The 19359-nt window shown below is 37.0% G+C and overlaps 1 protein-coding gene across 1 annotated transcript in view; it reads left to right on the top strand.

Annotated features, from left to right (window-relative positions):
• Nucleotides 1-16131, top strand: part of LOC132546980 (polyamine-transporting ATPase 13A3-like) — a 42417-nt gene extending 26286 nt beyond the window's left edge. Inside the window, exons 15-32 of the mRNA XM_060210716.1 lie at nt 1755-1955; nt 2285-2346; nt 3584-3728; nt 4227-4343; nt 4612-4777; nt 5276-5396; nt 7912-8036; nt 8269-8450; nt 9487-9591; nt 10102-10181; nt 11262-11414; nt 11686-11782; nt 12671-12743; nt 12852-13002; nt 14494-14639; nt 15190-15278; nt 15467-15550; nt 15745-16131. Of these exons, the coding sequence (XP_060066699.1) occupies nt 1755-1955; nt 2285-2346; nt 3584-3728; nt 4227-4343; nt 4612-4777; nt 5276-5396; nt 7912-8036; nt 8269-8450; nt 9487-9591; nt 10102-10181; nt 11262-11414; nt 11686-11782; nt 12671-12743; nt 12852-13002; nt 14494-14639; nt 15190-15278; nt 15467-15550; nt 15745-16131 (2484 nt within the window). The remainder of the gene's footprint in view (nt 1-1754; nt 1956-2284; nt 2347-3583; nt 3729-4226; nt 4344-4611; nt 4778-5275; nt 5397-7911; nt 8037-8268; nt 8451-9486; nt 9592-10101; nt 10182-11261; nt 11415-11685; nt 11783-12670; nt 12744-12851; nt 13003-14493; nt 14640-15189; nt 15279-15466; nt 15551-15744) is intronic.
• The last annotated feature ends 3228 nt before the right edge of the window (nt 16132-19359 follow it).

The following is a 19359-nucleotide window of genomic DNA, read 5'->3' on the forward strand; positions in this document are numbered from 1 at the left end:
GACACTATAGATAGATAGAGAGTGTGGGTACAGAATTATGTATGATACTGGAGACAGAGACACTATAGATAGATAGAGAGTGTGGGTACAGAATTATGTATATGATACTGGAGACAGAGACACTATAGATAGATAGAGAGTGTGGGTACAGAATTATGTATGATACTGGAGACAGAGACACTATAGATAGATAGAGAGTGTGGGTACAGAATTATGTATGATACTGGAGACAGAGACACTATAGATAGAGAGTGTGGGTACAGAATTATGTATGATACTGGAGACAGAGACACTATAGATAGAGAGTGTGGGTACAGAATTATGTATGATACTGGAGACAGAGACACTATAGATAGATAGAGAGTGTGGGTACAGAATTATGTATGATACTGGAGACAGAGACACTATAGATAGATAGAGAGTGTGGGTACAGAACTATGTATGATACTGGAGACAGAGACACTATAGATAGATAGAGAGTGTGGGTACAGAATTATGTATGATACTGGAGACAGAGACACTATAGATAGAGAGTGTGGGTACAGAATTATGTATGATACTGGAGACAGAGACACTATAGATAGAGAGTGTGGGTACAGAATTATGTATGATACTGGAGACAGAGACACAGAGACACAGAATTATGTATGATACTGGAGACAGAGACACTATAGATAGATAGAGATACAGAGAGTGTGATAGATAGAGAGTGTGGGTACAGAATTATGTATGATACTGGAGACAGAGACACTATAGATAGAGAGTGTGGGTACAGAATTATGTATGATACTGGAGACAGAGACACTATAGATAGAGAGTGTGGGTACAGAATTATGTATGATACTGGAGACAGAGACACTATAGATAGATAGAGAGAGAGTGTGGGTACAGAATTATGTATGATACTGGAGACAGAATTATGAGATACTAGAGACACTATAGATAGATAGAGAGTGTGGGTACAGAATTATGTATGATACTGGAGACAGAGACACTATAGATAGATAGAGAGTGTGGGTACAGAATTATGTATGATACTGGAGACAGAGACACTATAGATAGATAGAGAGTGTGGGTACAGAATTATGTATGATACTGGAGACAGAGACACTATAGATAGATAGAGAGTGTGGGTACAGAATTATGTATGATACAGGAGATGGTAGATTTTATAGGGAAAAATCTAATTCTTGATTGTAATTTCTTTTAATGGAAACTTGGTTAGAAACCTAATCATGAGACAGCAGTTAATGTTATGTACATTTTATATTTGCATTATGTGTACAATATAGTTAAAGTTACATTACTGTTTTATCAAAAATCATTTCTATGACATGTTACAAGAAGCATTGTGACTCAGGTGACTGTTAAGACCCTTGGACCTCTTGGGTAACCACTGAGCTATTTTCAGATTGTATTTATTTGTCACCCATTCATGTTGAAAATATATTCAATCCAACAACTGTTCAATAGCTATAGCTATGTTTTATTTTATGGAATTATTAAAGAGTTTTTCTCCATATGTGTTTGTTTACAGAAAGACTTTCCTGAAAATCTCAATACCTCATGGATTAACATAAAATTTTGATGTGTGTTATCTAAGGTGACATACAAATCAATGATGTAACATAGTTCAACATGACATCAATATGATGTCATATCTACAGTCCTTAGAATACAATCCAGACTGAGTTCATTACATGCAAAATGTAGGTATTAAACGATGATTTACTAATTCAAAGCATGACTTGTAGATTCAGCACGGTGAGGATGCTAAAGACATTGCTCTGCACTCCCTCGATATCATCACTATCACGGTACCACCTGCTCTACCAGCTGCCCTCACCGTGGGGATCATCTTTGCTCAGCGTCGCCTGAAGTCTCATGGCATTTATTGCATCAGTCCTCGTGCTATTAACATCGCTGGTAGTCTGAATGCTGTGTGTTTTGACAAGGTAAGCTGAGCTCAAATACACATCATATATGTAAATACATTTTCTTAATGACAAACATTTCAATATGAATTTTTTTTTATTTATTTCACAACAATTATTTCAACTTATCTTAATCAGTCTTGCTGGACCAGCTTTAAGCGTGCGAGAGGTTTTATTGTGGAAGGAGTCCGTAGTACACAATGATAACCAGTAAAAGTATGTGAAAGATCATATTGTCTGCTTGAAGCTTCATTTGTAAAATTTGGATAATATTTTTTATCACCTTCTGATGTCTAACCATTTATTGTAAACGTTCTCGGATAGACACCAGACTATGTTCTGTTTTACAGACAGGCACTTTGACTGAGGATGGACTCATGATGCAGGGTATTGTTCCCTCCCAAGATGCTTGGTAGGTATACAATGTCATGTGTAGAATTATTTTACAATGGTTTACACATATAAATAGAAATATTTCCTTCTCTAGCTGAAGAAGGACAACTCTTGTTGACTTAATGTGTGTAGTTGTCTTAACACTTAGGTTGTGCCATGTCATGATCAGAACAAAACAGTTTCAAATGATCTCCTTGTGACAATTTTCAGGGAGGTGATTTAGGAATGTTCTTGCATATAATTTAGCACTTAATCTTTGTCATAATCTAGCAGTTTTATTTTATAACAGGTTTTGTACTGCACTTTTCAATCACAACTCAATGTGAATTTAAGACTACTAGAGCTAACATCACCATGACTACGTGTCAGCATTGTCTTCCCTCCGGGATTACTATCACACTTCACACAATTACAAAACACTATTATATCTGAGGTAAATTCAAATTTCAGAAGTAAGGTAACCATGACTACTTTTAGAAATTCCTTGTCAGCACTCTGACGTTGCCACTCCCTGATCTTGATCAGCATTGTATACTTTACCTACTGAATACCTTTAGTTGTGGACGTAGATCTTGCCATGAAATCTGACTTCACAACAGAAAAAGGGGAAAAATCAGAAAGTGAACTCCACAATAAGAAAAAGTAGTGAGACATGATACAAACATTTTGTGATGGAGTGGCTTGTGATACATCATAAAATTAATCAGCATTGTAAGGCAATGAAACAGCAAAGAGGATATCACAATGAAATTATTTTTAAAGTTACCGATTAATGATTTATAATTCAGCTGTTTTTATGCCCCCGCCCTGTCGCGTCCCGTCCCGTCGCGTCCCGTCCCAAATCAGTATATACCACCTAACAACTGCATTCGGAAGGCAATTTTCATGAAACTTCATACAAATATCAAGTATGGAAAAACCTCATGCAGTGTTGAATTTCTCGGCATTCTAAAAAAAGATGGCCACCAGGGGAGATAACTCAAAAAAGAGGAACATCATCTTATTTCTACATAATTTGGTACTTGTGGGTTTTAAGGCATAAGGAACTAATATACTCCCTCATTTTTTCCAGAGAACAAAATTCCAAATTCATGTACGTTAAATCAACTTGTCAATTTAAGTATGAAACTTAAGTGGTACATAGTTGCATACAAATTAACAAAATCATCTCTTTCAGAACTTTCACTATTATTTCACATGGGGGGGCAGGGGCATTCATGTCTTACAGACATTTTCTAGTTTTATCATGTTTTCAGTTTCCATGATGAGATCCGGGATATGTGTGAGGTTACAAAGGGATCATTACTGGTGTGTATGGCTACGTGTCATTCACTTACCAAGATAGATGGAACTCTTAGTGGGGATCCACTAGACCTCATCATGTTCTCGTCAATTGGCTGGGTAAGGCTTTATCTTACTTCTGTACCTGGTGAAGGGTTAGCTACTCTCATCTCAGATCATTCTAAACCAGGATTCATTCATCAGTTGAATAAAGATTTGGATTTCTTTTCTTTATGTATTGAATCACTGTAGATCTATATACACCCAACATTCAAGTATTAGCTAAAGTAACCTGTTGATTAAGTTACACAGCACAAGGTCATTGCTGAAACTTGTGAGTGACATTGGCACCATATGTCCTCTATATGTAAAATATACAGTGCAATTTTGGTTTTGGACAATATAAAATAATCCTGTTAGAAAAACAGAAATCTTGGGTCTATGTAACGTTTTATTTAGACAGGTTTTAGGTCACACTTTGAAAGATGTTTTTGGTGAGAGGATCATAATGATATTTCATATATTTTTTGATGTATGAACCATCTTCCCTGTGATTTTGTATGTGAAATCACATCAACAGTCACCTGTTAACTTAAAAGCCTGTAATTCTGTTGAAAGGATTTGGAGGAGCCAGGCCTGGAAGAGTCCAGCAGGTTTGATATGATGGTGCCCACTATTGTCTATCCCTCAAAATCACCAGATGTCCTCAAGGAAACAATTGATTTTGCTGAAAAGGTATTGAGCTTTACACCATTCATAACCACTGATAATGAATAAGATTTAAACAATCCCCCTGATGACAGATGATTGTTAAGATTTACACAATCCCTGAATATAGATGATGATTTAGATTTTAAGCATAAGCTATTTAATGACTCTTCAATGATATGATGTGTTTGGTTAAATATCAGATATTCTTGACATTTGTCTGATAATGAAAAACATGATACATTGCCTTCCTGTATATAAAATGTACAGTACTTGACATGGTATGCGATTATAGATGGATCCACATCCAAAAGAGGAATACGGAATCCTGCGCCAGTTTACTTTTACCTCTAGTCTACAACGTATGTCCGTCATCGTCAGACAGCTACAGTCTGCAAACTTTGAGCTTTATTGTAAAGGTGCCCCAGAGATGATCGCCCGCCTCTGCCGGCCCAGTACAGGTAAAGTGACAACAAAGATTTACGTTGCTTTAATGTGATTACACAGTAAGTAGTGGAAAACGTTTAGTATCTCTTGCACTGTTTGAAGTGCTTTTTTATTAAAGTAGCCTTTAACACTGACTCTACATGTAGTTATATACTTTAATGTAAAACTAAAGCTGCGACCCGTAGCAATTACCGGTGTGATCAAGTGTAGCTATAGAAAAAAATAGTTATTTCACGATTTATAAAATGGGAATGATAAGTTAGTTGTAGAAAGGCCAGAGAAAGATTTTCATTCGTAAACAGTGGAGAGAGCAAGTTTCATCACTCTCCTTCATACAATCACAACATGACTTAAAATTGCTGGCAGGTTTTATAGAAATTTGAGCTTGTATGTAATCTTTGTCTCAAAGATTTGAAATTTTAATACTGGAAAAGAAAATTTAAAAACATTATTTCATGATTTCTTTCACTGACAGTGTTTTATGAAATGATCTTTATTCGTTTGATTTTCAGTACCTGACAACTTTCAAAGTGTACTGAGTTCCTATACACAACATGGTTATCGAGTGATTGCTTTAGCCTGGAAACCACTGTCATCTAAAATTAACTATGTCAAGATACAGCGGATGCAGAGGTGAGGTTGATTTGTCCAAGTCTCTTGGAAACTGCAAAGCAACAGCCATCCTTTCTCTGATGTATAAATTTTTTTCTTATAGACAGCAGGTGTAAATATGTGAACTGTAAGATCTTGTTGGATTACATAGAATCTTGTTGTGATGTTTGTTGTTATCACTAGAGAAGAACAAAGGTCTTGTTGTGATGTTTGTTGTTATCATTAGAGAAGAGCAGAGGTCTTGTTGTGATGTTTGTTGTTATCACTAGAGAAGAACAAAGGTCTTGTTGTGATGTTTGTTGTTATCACTAGAGAAGAACAAAGGTCTTGTTGTGATGTTTGTTGTTATCACTAGAGAAGAACAAAGGTCTTGTGATGTTTGCTGTTATCACTAGAGAAGAACAAAGGTCTTGTGATGTTTGTTGTTATCACTAGAGACGAGCCAAGGTCTTGTGATGTTTGCTGTTATCACTAGAGAAGAGCATGGTCAGCTGGATTCTGTAACATCATGCAATGCAACCTCCATTCTGAACTATTCTGACGTTCTTTCAACTTATATCAGTTCTGAGTTAATGCAGGTCAGAACTTCAGCCCTATGTGAAGTGAGGGAAGTAAGTGACCCTTGCCTGGGTCGGCATTCAAACGTTGATTGTGTATATCACATGGATTGACAGGTTAAATCTTATCTACAATATTTTCAAGCGGGACTTGTCTCATGATAACAATACACTCTCTAAATGGACAATTTCCCCACTGTACTCTGTTTTAATTTATGTTTGTCATACACATGCCTCCTCTAGTTACACCCCTATAGTCTTGCCACTTCTTGCACATGTGCAAGCATTCAGGCAATAATGTAAACAAAGACATTTTTCTCTTCATCTTCCATTTCACTTCTGTGCCATTTATATACGGGATGGAGTCGTATATCAAGATTATGACTCTGAAATAATTCATTTAAGATTGAAAAACAGCAAATGTTATCTAAGAACATTCATTTTTATAAGTGAAATTAACCTGACAGCATAGGTTTGTATATATATGTCTAGGTTGATTTGTTATATTAAACATCATAACTTTTTAGGAAATACCTTGGGTATCGTGGGATCTCGTTCAGTAACCTGGTTGAAATCCTTCCCTAATTTCCATCAGAATATGGGTAGGCATGGGAAAAAATATTTAAATAATATTATATGTTTACACTGAAGTTTGAAACAATGACATTGGTATCTGCTTGTAGAGCAGACCTTTCAATCCATTTGCAATATACATGTGAAAATGGCAATTTCTTTCCACAGACTTGGGTCACATATTTCCCTTACTTAATATAGGGTCGGAGTTCTGACATTTATCAAATCCAGACCGATATAAAAAAGTTGGTAGAATTTCAGAACAATTTTGACCACCTCCATTCTTAACTTCGAGTTATAAGATGTTATACAGCTTGTAATGTGTAAATATTTTTATACTAAATACATGATTGATGTTGTAACTCTCATTGTTATTTCTCTGAGTTATAAGATGTTATACAGCTTGTAATGTGTAAATATTTTTATACTAAATACATGATTGATGTTGTAACTCTCATTGTTATTTCTCTGAGTTATAAGATGTTATACAGCTTGTAATGTGCAAATATTTTTATACTAAATACATGATTGATGTTGTAACTCTCATTGTTATTTCTCTGAGTTATAAGATGTTATACAGACTGTAATGTGCAAATATTTTTATACTAAATACATGATTGATGTTGTAACTCTCATTGTTATTTCTCTGAGTTATAAGATGTTATACAGACTGTAATGTGTAAATATTTTTATACTAAATACATGATTGATGTTGTAACTCTCATTGTTATTTCTCTGAGTTATAAGATGTTATACAGCTTGTAATGTGCAAATATTTTTATACTAAATACATGATTGATGTTGTAACTCTCATTGTTATTTCTCTGAGTTATAAGATGTTATACAGACTGTAATGTGTAAATATTTTTTATACTAAATACATGATTGATGTTGTAACTCTCATTGTTATTTCTCTGAGTTATAAGATGTTATACAGCTTGTAATGTGTAAATATTTTTATACTAAATACATGATTGATGTTGTAACTCTCATTGTTATTTCTCTGAGTTATAAGATGTTATACAGACTGTAATGTGTAAATATTTTTACATTTTTGATGTTGTTGTAACTCTCATTGTTTTTTCTCTAGGATATTTCTGTACCTTTGTCACAGAATTTATGCTTCATTTCATTGAACCGACAGAACTAGAAGAATATAATGTGAGAAATTCTGGAATATTGTTACGACTCAATATGTCACTGCTAATAATATATCAGTGTAAACAGAATCATTAACAAAACTTAATTGCTTTAATTGTGACTGACAAAGTTTGGAAAATTTTGTAGAAAATTCTGGTCATTGGAAAAAAACTCTTTATACCTAGAGTTATTGAGTCGGAAATGTCAGCTGAATGATTTCTAAATTAGAGTCACCAATGTGTAATGTATCGTCTTTGTTCCTTCAGAGAACAAGTAGAAAAAGATTTGCTGTTTTTGGGACTTCTTGTGATGGAGAACAAGTTAAAACAAGAGACAACACCTGTTATCAGTCAACTTCGTGAAGCTAACATTCGCACCATCATGGTAACAGGTGAGTGAACTAATCACCAGTTGTAGGTCTTTAGTTACCTTTTATCTGGCAGTGTAAAATTACTTCTTAAGGTTGAGCGTGAACTTTATCAAGATGATAGAAATTTAATTTGTAGTCAAACTTAAAGTATGGTTACAAATTATTGATGAAAATGTGAAAAACTTGCATTGAATAAAATACAAAAAGACCACAGTAAGATTTGATTATGAGAAAGTTTCTCTGTTTGTTGTAGGAGACAATATTCTGACTGCCCTGAGTGTGGCGCGGGAGTGTGATATGGTAGATCCCCCAGACAAGGTTATCTTAGCTGAGGCTTTCTATCTTCCTGAGGACACTACACAGTCAAACCCACAATTAGAGTTTGTGTACGCTGATGATCGGAACAAGAAGGTGGAGGAAGTATCTACTGGGGAGGTACTTTCATCTTTAGGCTCTTATATGAATTTTCATTTCATATGTAAACAGTGTAATAAGTTAAGTATTTGTAACTCGTTTGGCACTAAGTGTCAGACAGAGGCTTAGAATTTGTAACTCGTTTGGCACTAAGTGTCAGACAGAGACTTAGAATTTGTAACTCGTTTGGCACTAAGTGTCAGACAGAGACTTAGAATTTGTAACTCGTTTGCCACTAAGTGTCAGACAGAGCCTTAGAATTTGTAACTCGTTTGCCACTAAGTGTCAGACAGAGCCTTAGAATTTGTAACTCGTTTGCCACTAAGTGTCAGACAGAGCCTTAGAATTTGTAACTCGTTTGCCACTAAGTGTCAGACAGAGCCTTAGAATTTGTAACTCGTTTGCCACTAAGTGTCAGACAGAGCCTTAGAATTTGTAACTCGTTTGCCACTAAGTGTCAGACAGAGCCTTAGAATTTGTAACTCGTTATGGTCAACTCTTATCATCTTTACAGCATGTCGTAGAATTATATACCAAACTTTTGGAGTTTCATTAATCACATTAATCAGAAACAAAGGAATGGTGCCAATTTTTGCCATTTTGACGTGGAAAGCTCTTCCTGCAAGATATAAGTACTTTCATTGAATGGCCTAAGAATGACCCAGATCAGCTTGGAATGGCTCAGATTGACTCAGATTGACTCAGATTGACTAAAATGGAATAATTGAAGTGATACATCAATGCCAAATTCCCAAAATTTGCAATTTATTCCTGAAATTTAGTTCCCAAAATGATGCAAAAATATCCTATCCCAAACCAGTGAAAAAATGCCCAGTTACAGTACATATTTCTTGAAGGAAAACACCTTAATATAGAACTTTGTGGATGAAAACATAATAGCAAAAATAAGTGTTGAATTCAGGAAGATATGCTTGATTAGGTGGTTCAGTAAGATTTAGGCATAGAGTTCTATAATGTATTAAATATCATGTTCTGTCTTTTTTGTGAGATATTTGTTGTTGCTGGATTGAGAAAAATGTTATTACTCTGTTTGCAGAACATGACCATTCAAATAGATGACCCATATGACAAGTTTCATTTTGCTGTCACAGGGAAATCATGGAGCGTTCTTCGTCAACATTTCCCAGAAATTTTGCCAAAGGTAACACATGAGACAATATGTTTCTGTTTTCTCTGTGAAGGATAATTTTGATACCTTTGTAACATATTAACATTGGTTACCAAGTAGTATTAAGTGATAAAGATAACTTTTAAACTGTTTCACTTACCTTTGATACCTGTCCAAAGTCCACCAGATTTTAGAGTGATAGGATGCTTTATAGGGTGATGGGATGCTTTATAGGGTTATCAGGGGAAAAGTCCTTATAATCAATTCTATTACATAGGGATGTATACTTAGATTATGGTGTATGTTATTTTTAACATTCTTTTGGCTATATTAGATAATGAAATTGATTTCAGAATTTTTGAATACTGATCCAATTAAAGAAAAGTCAGATGATTGGATCTTTATGATGATGTAGGCTGGTCATGGTATGGCCATTATCCTATAGTCAGTGTTTAATTCCTGCACTGAACACTTTAATGTTAATGTATTACTGATGGAATACTTCTCCTAACAAGTTATAATAAATCAGTCCATCTGTTGTAGATTGTGGTGAAGGGAACAGTATTTGCTCGAATGTCTCCCAGTCAAAAGGCACAACTTATAGAGGTTCTTCAGGAAGTTGGGTAAGTGAGATGTGTTATAACATTTTTGTATGTTGTGACAAAAAAATTTGAAAAACAAAAAAAAACCAAAAAAATCCAAAAAAGTTGAATATGTTTGATGAAGGCTCTTCAAGAAGTCTGGTAAGTGTAATGTAGGTTTTACAAGAAGTCAGGTCAGTGTTGATAAGGTTCTTCAGGAAGTTGGTAAGTGTAAATAATGTTCTACAGGAAGTCAGGGAAGTGTAAATGAGGTTCTACAGGAAGTCTGGTAAGCGTAATGGAGGTTCTACAGGAAGTTGGTAAGCGTAATGGAGGTTCTACAGGAAGTTGGTAAGTGTAATGGAGGTTCTACAGGAAGTTGGTAAGTGTAATGGAGGTTCTACAGGAAGTTGGGTAAGTATAATGGAGGTTCTACAGGAAGTTGGTAAGTGTAATGGAGGTTCTACAGGAAGTTGGTAAGTGTAATTGATGTTCTACAGGAAGTTGGTAAGTGTAATGGATGTTCTACAGGAAGTTGGTAAGTGTAATGGAGGTTCTACAGGAAGTCTGGTAAGTATAATGGAGGTTCCACAGGAAGTTGGTAAGTGTAATGGAGGTTCTACAGGAAGTCTTGTAAGTATAATGGAGGTTCTACAGGAAGTTGGTAAGTGTAATGGAGGTTCTACAGGAAGTTGGTAAGTGTAATGGAGGTTCTACAGGAAGTCTGGTAAGTATAATGGAGGTTCTACAGGAAGTTGGTAAGTGTAATGGAGGTTCTACAGGAAGTTGGTAAGTGTAATGGAGGTTCTACAGGAAGTCTGGTAAGTATAATGGAGGTTCTACAGGAAGTTGGTAAGTGTAATGGAGGTTCTACAGGAAATCTGGTAAGTATAATGGAGGTTCTGCAAAAAGTCATTGTAAATGATGTTCTACAGGAAGTCGTGTCAGTGTAAGTAATAATATTTGAATTAATACTGTTATCTACTTAAATGATTGACAGTATATTGATGACCTTATTGTTTCTATTGACATCTGATATTGTCCTGAGTAGTATCATGTATATCATGTTCAGGACCTTGGTAAGGTTGACCTTTGTCCTAAATTTTCAAACTTCTGTTTTAGGTACTATGTGGCCATGTGTGGTGATGGGGCCAATGATTGTGGGGCCCTGAAGACTGCCCACACTGGGATTTCCTTGTCTGAGGCAGAGGCTTCAGTAGCATCTCCGTTTACATCAAAGACTCCCAATATCCAATGTGTACCTACAGTTATAGCGTATGTAGAATTTTTGTTCTTTTTCTTGTTCTTGCTGTAGTTTTTTGATCAGTTGATCTAGAACTGATATAGCTTTTTCTATGTTACAGTCGAGGAGAGCTGCCTTAGTGACATCCTTTTGGATATTAAAGTCTTTTTCTATGTTACAATCAGGGGAGAGCTGCCTTAGTGACATCCTTTGTGATGTATATGTCTTTTTCTATGTTACAGTCAGGGGAGAGCTGCCTTAGTGACATCCTTTGTGATGTATATGTCTTTTTCTATGTTACAGTCAGGGGAGAGCTGCCTTAGTGACATCCTTTGGGATATTTAAGTACATGGCCTGTTACAGCCTTACACAGTTTATATCTGTCTGCCTGCTGTATTGGGTAAGTAGTATGACAACAAATAGGAAGAGTTTTACTTTTATATGGAATTACCTATATACACTGGAACAATTACAGCAGCTTGTGATTCCAGTAAGTAATTATCCAGCCACTTGTCATCCCAATTGATAACCCAGCCACTAATTATCACAGTAGATAATCCAGTTACTTGCTGTCCCAGTAGATAACCTAGCTATTTACTATTTCAGTAGATAATCCAGTTACTTGCTGTCCCAGTAGATAACCTTGCTATTTACTATTTCAGTAGATAATCCAGACACTTGCTGTCCCAGTAGATAACCTAGCTATTTACTATTTCAGTAGATAATCCAGTTACTTGCTGTCCCAGTAGATAACCTAGCTATTTACTATTTCAGTAGATAATCCAGACACTTGCTGTCCCAGTAGATAACCTAGCTATTTACTATTTCAGTAGATAATCCAGACACTTGCTGTCCCAGTAGATAACCTAGCTATTTACTATTTCAGTAGATAATCCAGACACTTGCTGTCCCAGTAGATAACCTAGTTATTTACTATTTCAGTAGATAATCCAGACACTTGCTGTCCCAGTAGATAACCTAGCTATTTACTATTTCAGTAGATAATCCAGACACTTGCTGTCCCAGTAGATAACCTAGCTATTTACTATTTCAGTAGATAATCCAGACACTTGCTGTCCCAGTAGATAACCTAGCTATTCACTATTTCAGTAGATAATCCAGACACTTGCTGTCCCAGTAGATAACCTAGCTATTTACTATTTCAGTAGATAATACAGGTATTTATTTTAATTTTAGTATATATTGCAGAAAGATTGAATTATATTTTAAAACTGGACTGATCTGTTTCATGGTATTTTTCGTAATTAATACAGTAAACTGTTTCCAGATTGGGGCCAACATGACTGACTTTGAGTTCCTGTATGTGGATTTGATTTTGGTATCTACACTCAGTATTACATGTAAGTATCCACCTTCCTCCAAGCCGCCTCAGTGGCTGTCACATCATCATCAAATTGTTATTGGACGATACCATATGACACTCTTAATACCTATGTTGTTCTGTTTAGTTGGTAGAACAGAGGCTCACCCAAAGCTGGCCAAGGAGCCACCTCCCTTCAGACTGACGAGTCTACTGCCAATCATGTCCCTAGTCATACAGATTGGAATTCAGATGGCTGTTCAGGTGTTCTGTTTCTATCACATACAGACACAGCCTTGGTGAGTAGCCTAACTCTGTCCCAGTGACAGTACATGTAGTCTGATTGTGTGTCATATCTTTACCTACAATTGTTTATTTTCACATTTTAAACATCAAAAGTTTTATGATGAATTAGAGACAGAGTTGTCTTCAACAAACTTTTTTTTGTCATTGTGGCCAAAGGTTACTGTAAAAACATACATAATGTGCACAATTTTTTTCTTCTTCTTTTTTTGAGAAATTAAAGGTTCAAAGGTGGAGGAGGGTGGGGATGCTCACATTGCATTATTTTTAGGGGGCATGAGTGCTTACATTGAGTTAATTTGGGGGATGGTGGGGTGGGGGGGGGGGTTGCATGGAAAAATCTTGAGATTACCATTATTGATTGTTGAAGTTGTACACAAAACTGACACAAGAAGAATTTGACATTTTATTTATGAGCAACAATAATGAAAATGAATAAGATAATATCTTGATACAAACAATCGGAGTCAATAATATCCAAAATTAGACATGAAAGTAAATGTAATTTGTGGAGATCTTAATTACCTGGTTTGGTCATTAAAAGGCAGATAGCTACTGTAATTACAATACTGAACACTGTTGATTAGGCCTAGTGTGAAGACAAGTGTTTGTGTACATAAGATAAATAAATCATAGATAAGTAAGTGTAGAATAAAACGTAACATGTCTGATGGCAAACAAAACAAACAAGAAATGTACAAACACGGGAGTGATTGATGTTCTTCAATTGTTTTGTACCTACCATTAAACAGAAGAAGGTAATTAAAATTCAATAAATGAGATAAAACAAATTTTGAAGAGAATACTTTTAAGTTTTAGATTTTGTATGGTTGGTCGGACGTTTTAGCTGAATATTATAAGGTCGGTTTGTTGACTCCTGGAGTTCTCTTTTGACTGGATTTCTTGGAGCACACATTATGCAGCAGAAGCACATTTTTATTGTTTTCAACCCAAAAAAGTAGATGAGCACATGATGTAGGTGCACACGTATGTGTATGGTATAATCAGAAGATTTCTGACCCATATTCCTATGTAGATGTATGGACCTGTAGCACATGTTTCTGTGACAGAATTTATTTCGCCAAAAACATCTACCCCACCCCAGGACTCCAGGTTTTGTTTAGGGCTATTTTAGTAAAACGCTTATCCCATCCCAGGATGGTTTATTTTTTTTAGTCTATCCTAGTAAAAAACATCTGCCCCACCCTATGACTCTAAGTTTTGTTTAGGGTTATTCCAGTAAAACATCTATCCTATCAAAGGACTCCTGTTTTTGTTTAAAGGTCACTGTCCATAAAATTTAATTTGATAATTTGCTTAGAAGTAAAGGCAGGAAAGCAAACCTTGGCTAGAAATTATTTACTTTTGGAGTCAATGTATTCCTGGAAAAGCCTAGTGTAATGTTATACCATTGTATACAAATGATTTGACCTGTTGGTAAAACTGTCCTGTGATTATTTACCTTTACACATATCGACCCTGTCCAGGTTTAAACCGTACCAGGAGAACCCTGATGATGACTACACAAGTTATGAGAACACAGCCGTGTTCTATGGCTCAGCCTATCAGTATATCATACTGGCTGTTGTATTTGCCAAGGGACCACCGTACAGAAAACGACTTTTTACAAATTGTGAGTGTTGTCCTAGATGTATTAAGGCACTGGTTGTCAGTCCTTCAGAATATTTCACTTTCTTGTGTTTCTACAGAGCAGACTCAGTATTCTTTAAACCAATCCCATGCTTGATTAGGAATTCTGAGTTAAACCCAGTGATCAGTCTATAATTTATTTTTTGAGTCCTTTTAACTTTATTGCTAAAAGCAATAGGTCTCACAATGTAAAACTTAAATAGTTTCAGAAATTCTATGAGTTGACCCCTCAAAATTCCCTGAGTATAGGTATCAGGACTTGTACATAGACTTATCACTGGAAACCCAAGTTTCCTGTAATTCATTTAAATCACCTACGACAATGTTCAGATAAAAGTTAAGGTACCAGTAATGGGATAAGCTTCTGTCTTCAAATCTCTGGGAGTTATCTTATTACTGATATGTAGTTGTTATATGGAATAATAATGAACGTAGCAAGGATATTGTATTTCCATAGTAACCCAATCAATATGTCATTTCTGTACAATCAAAACAATGCTGTACTACATTATATCCTACTTATGGTTTTTCAGATTTATTTTTGGGGAATATTATCACGTGTACTTTGCTAACAATGTGGTTGACCATTTATCCACCAGAGGGAGCTCTAGAATTTCTAGAGGTAAGTGAAGTGAAATATGGAGATTATTGGTGTTGTGTACAAATTACAAAGGCAGTGGGCTGTTTATACCATTTTTAGGGTAATTCTAGACAGGTTATGAATAAATACAGGTTATTAAAACACTGGTCAGTTTGGACTGGTTAGGTTTTGAAATGTTTGTAATTCAGAAATTGTTTTGGCTGTTACAGTTGATGCCACCAGACTCCATCCCGTATCGTTTGTTGTATGTAGGTGTGGCTACCGCAAACCTTATCCTGTCACTCCTGTTGGAGGTGAGTCGTCCAATCACTTTATTGACCATGATTTTCAGGTCTGTCCATTCATCTGTACTTTACCAAGTTTTATTTCAATTCTCAAAACCTGACCCCAGCCCCCCCCCCCTCCCTCTTCTCCTTCCTCTACCTCTTACAGAGTAACATTTTCTAAGTGTTCATTCATGTTTTTTTTCTCTCTTTTGTTGTTTTAGATGTTTGTGCTTGACAGCATTTTTGTACGAAAGAAATGTAACTATTATGCTGAAAAGTGGCTTACCCTTGGCGTCCACCGCTACACTCAAATTGAGGAGGAAATTGATGGCTGTCCTGACTGGCCTCCAGTGAGTCCATCATCTACTAGTCTATCGAACAGTTTTATTCCACTGGAAAATCAATTATCCAGAATTGACCCTAAAGATAATGATCATATGCTACCACCGGACACAGACACAGAAACACTGAGTATGAAGTCTCAAAGTTCCTCTCCTCTAAAGTCTGTGTCTAGTGTTGAGGACTGTCTGCTGGACGAGGACAGTATCAGCAGTCAGCTTGACCTAGGGCAGCCATTACTCAGACAAAGTTCTACAGAAGGATCCTAGCACTCGCCACATATCAAACTATTGCTGCTGACTCGTGAAAAAGTATGTTTAGGCTTAAAATGGCCGAACATCTACAGAATTTATAACAGTATATCAATTTGTGGACTTTTGTGATGTATACAACACTTGGGATTTAATAATGTGAGATAAGCAGTTTAATGCAGTTTTACAGGTGATATCATAAGGGAAGAGGATTTCTTATAATAAGGATTAAAATCCTTTAACTTCTCCGTTATTAGGGTAAACTCTTTGTTTCATTAAGATAAGGATAAATTACAATTTATACTCCAAAGCTTATACATTATTATACTGGGCTCTGTTTTACTGTACAATAAGGTATCACAGTTTCATGTGGTTGAGATGCTTGGTATTTACTTTACCTCTTCATACAGACTAATATATTATACACACAGCAAATTTACCATTTATCATTCAGACTTCTGTCTAGTAATTTGCTCTGTAATGTAAAATGTATTCTTTGTCTCATGTGTGTCTGGTCTGGGTGTGTGACTGCCTGGTCAGTGTATGTAACTGCCTGGTGTGGGTATGTGACTGCCTGGTGTGGGTATGTGACTGGTTTGGGTATGTGACAGCCTGATGTGGGTATGTGACTGCCTGGTGTGGGTATGTGACTGGTTTGGGTATGTGACAGCCTGATGTGGGTATGTGACTGCCTGGTGTGGGTATGTGACTGGTTTTGGTATGTGACAGCCTGATATGGGTATGTGACTGCCTGGTGTGGGTAAGTGACTGGTTTGGGTATGTGACAGCCTGATGTGGGTATGTGACAGCCTGGTGTGGGTATGTGACAGCCTGATGTGGGTATGTGACAGCCTGGTGTGGGTATGTGACTGCCTGGTGTGGGTATCTTACAGCCTGGTGTTGGTATGTGATAGCCTGGTGTGGATGTGTGACAGCCTGTTATGGGTGTATGACAGTCTGGTGTGGATGTGTGACAGACTGGTGTGGGTATGTGACAGCCTGGTGTGGGTATGTGACAGCCTGATGTGGGTATGTGACAGCCTGATGTGGGTATGTGACTGCCTGGTTTGGGTATGTGGCTGCCTGGTGTAGGTATGTGACAGCCTGGTATGGGTATGTGACTTCCTGGTGTGGGTATTTGACAGCCTGGTCTGGGTATGTGACAGCCTGATGTGGGTATGTGACAGCCTGGTGTGGGTATGTGACTGACTGGTGTGGATGTGTGACAGACTGGTGTGGGTATGTGACAGCCTGGTGTGGATGTGTGACAGACTGTTGTGGGTATGTGACAGCCTGGTGTGGGTATGTGACAGCCTGATGTGGGTATGTGACAGCCTGGTGTGGATATGTGTGAGACTGGTCATTCCTGTTGACCAAGTTCATATCTCTACGTTTATATTTTTCAATACAATAAGCAGTTTTTTACCCTCCTTGCTAATCAGTTTTCCATTTTCTCTTTGCTTTTTTTTTTGTTATGCAATGCACAGTCATTTTCTGCTTTTTGTAGCTTAGGGCTCCCTCATTGAACTATGTACAGGATGTCGATCACATAGCATCCAGAGCAATAAGGGTAAAGCGTTTTGTCCAAGTATACAACCATTTCAGCACTGACCAGTCTCTTTCTCAGCTTACTGACTCAGCTTACTGAGGAACACAACCACCACACGTAGCAAGTAGGACACTTTGAATCTCCTTACTGACAAACACAACCACCACACGTAGGGAAGTAGGACACTCTGAATCTCCTTACTGAGGAACACAACCACCACACATAGGGAAGTAGGACACTCTGAATCTCCTTACTGAGGAATACAACCACCACACGTAGGCAAGTAGGACACTTTGAATGTCCTTACTGACAAACACAACCACCACACGTAGGGAAGTAGGACACTCTGAATCTCCTTACTGAGGAACACAACCACCACACGTAGGGAAGTAGGACACTTTGATTCTCCTCCTGTGGTCACAAACCCCATTGTATTAACTGACTGAGATATTACAGCCTTGTAATCCAACAGTATGGACTCTATAACAAGTGACGTAGAAATGGTACAAACATGTTTGAGACATTCAATGGAAATATTTCAGTTTTCTAGTCATTTTGGTGTTACATAGCCAGTGATTCTGCTGGTAGTATTCCATCTACCCCTAATGGCCTTCGAGCTTCGAGTGTTCCTGCTACTACAAGTCACTGATGCCATCCTTGTTACAAGTCATTAGTAGTGTTCCTGCTACTACAAGTCACTGATGCCATCCTTGTTACAAGTCATTAGTAGTGTTCCTGCTACTACAAGTCACTGATGCCATCCTTGTTACAAGTCATTAGTAGTGTTCCTGCTACTACAAGTCACTGATGCCATCCTTGTTACAAGTCATTAGTAGTGTTCCTGCTACTACAAGTCACTGATTCCATCCTTGTTACAAGTCATTAGTAGTGTTCCTGTTGTTCCTGCTACTGTAAGTCACTGATGGCATCCTTGTTACAAGTCATTAGTAGTGTTCCTGCTACTACAAGTCACTGATGCCATCCTTGTTACAAGTCAATAGTAGTGTTCCTGCTACTACAAGTCACTGATGGCATCCTTGTTACAAGTTATTAGTAGTGTTCCTGCTACTACAAGTCACTGATGGCATCCTTGTTACAAGTTATTAGTAGTGTTCCTGCTACTACAAGTCACTGATGGCATCCTTGTTACAAGTCATTAGTAGTGTTCCTGCTACTACAAGTCACTGATGGCATCCTTGTTACAAGTCATTAGTAGTGTTCCTGCTACTACAAGTCACTGATGCCATCCTTGTTACAAGTCATTAATAGTGTTCCTGTTGTTCCTGCTACTACAAGTCACTGATGGCATCCTTGTTACAAGTTATTAGTAGTGTTCCTGCTACTACAAGTCACTGATGGCATCCTTGTTACAAGTTATTAGTAGTGTTCCTGCTACTACAAGTCACTGATGGCATCCTTGTTACAAGTTATTAGTAGTGTTCCTGCTACTACAAGTCACTGATGGCATCCTTGTTACAAGTTATTAGTAGTGTTCCTGCTACTACAAGTCACTGATGGCATCCTTGTTACAAGTCATTAGTAGTGTTCCTGCTACTACAAGTCACTGATGGCATCCTTGTTACAAGTCATTAGTAGTGTTCCTGCTACTACAAGTCACTGATGCCATCCTTGTTACAAGTCATTAATAGTGTTCCTGTTGTTCCTGCTACTACAAGTCACTGATGGCATCCTTGTTA

This window comes from Ylistrum balloti, unplaced genomic scaffold (genome assembly GCF_031769215.1).
Source record: "Ylistrum balloti isolate Yb309-2 unplaced genomic scaffold, AGI_CSIRO_Ybal_v1 Utg369926, whole genome shotgun sequence".
Classification (NCBI taxonomy): Eukaryota; Metazoa; Mollusca; class Bivalvia; order Pectinida; family Pectinidae; genus Ylistrum; species Ylistrum balloti.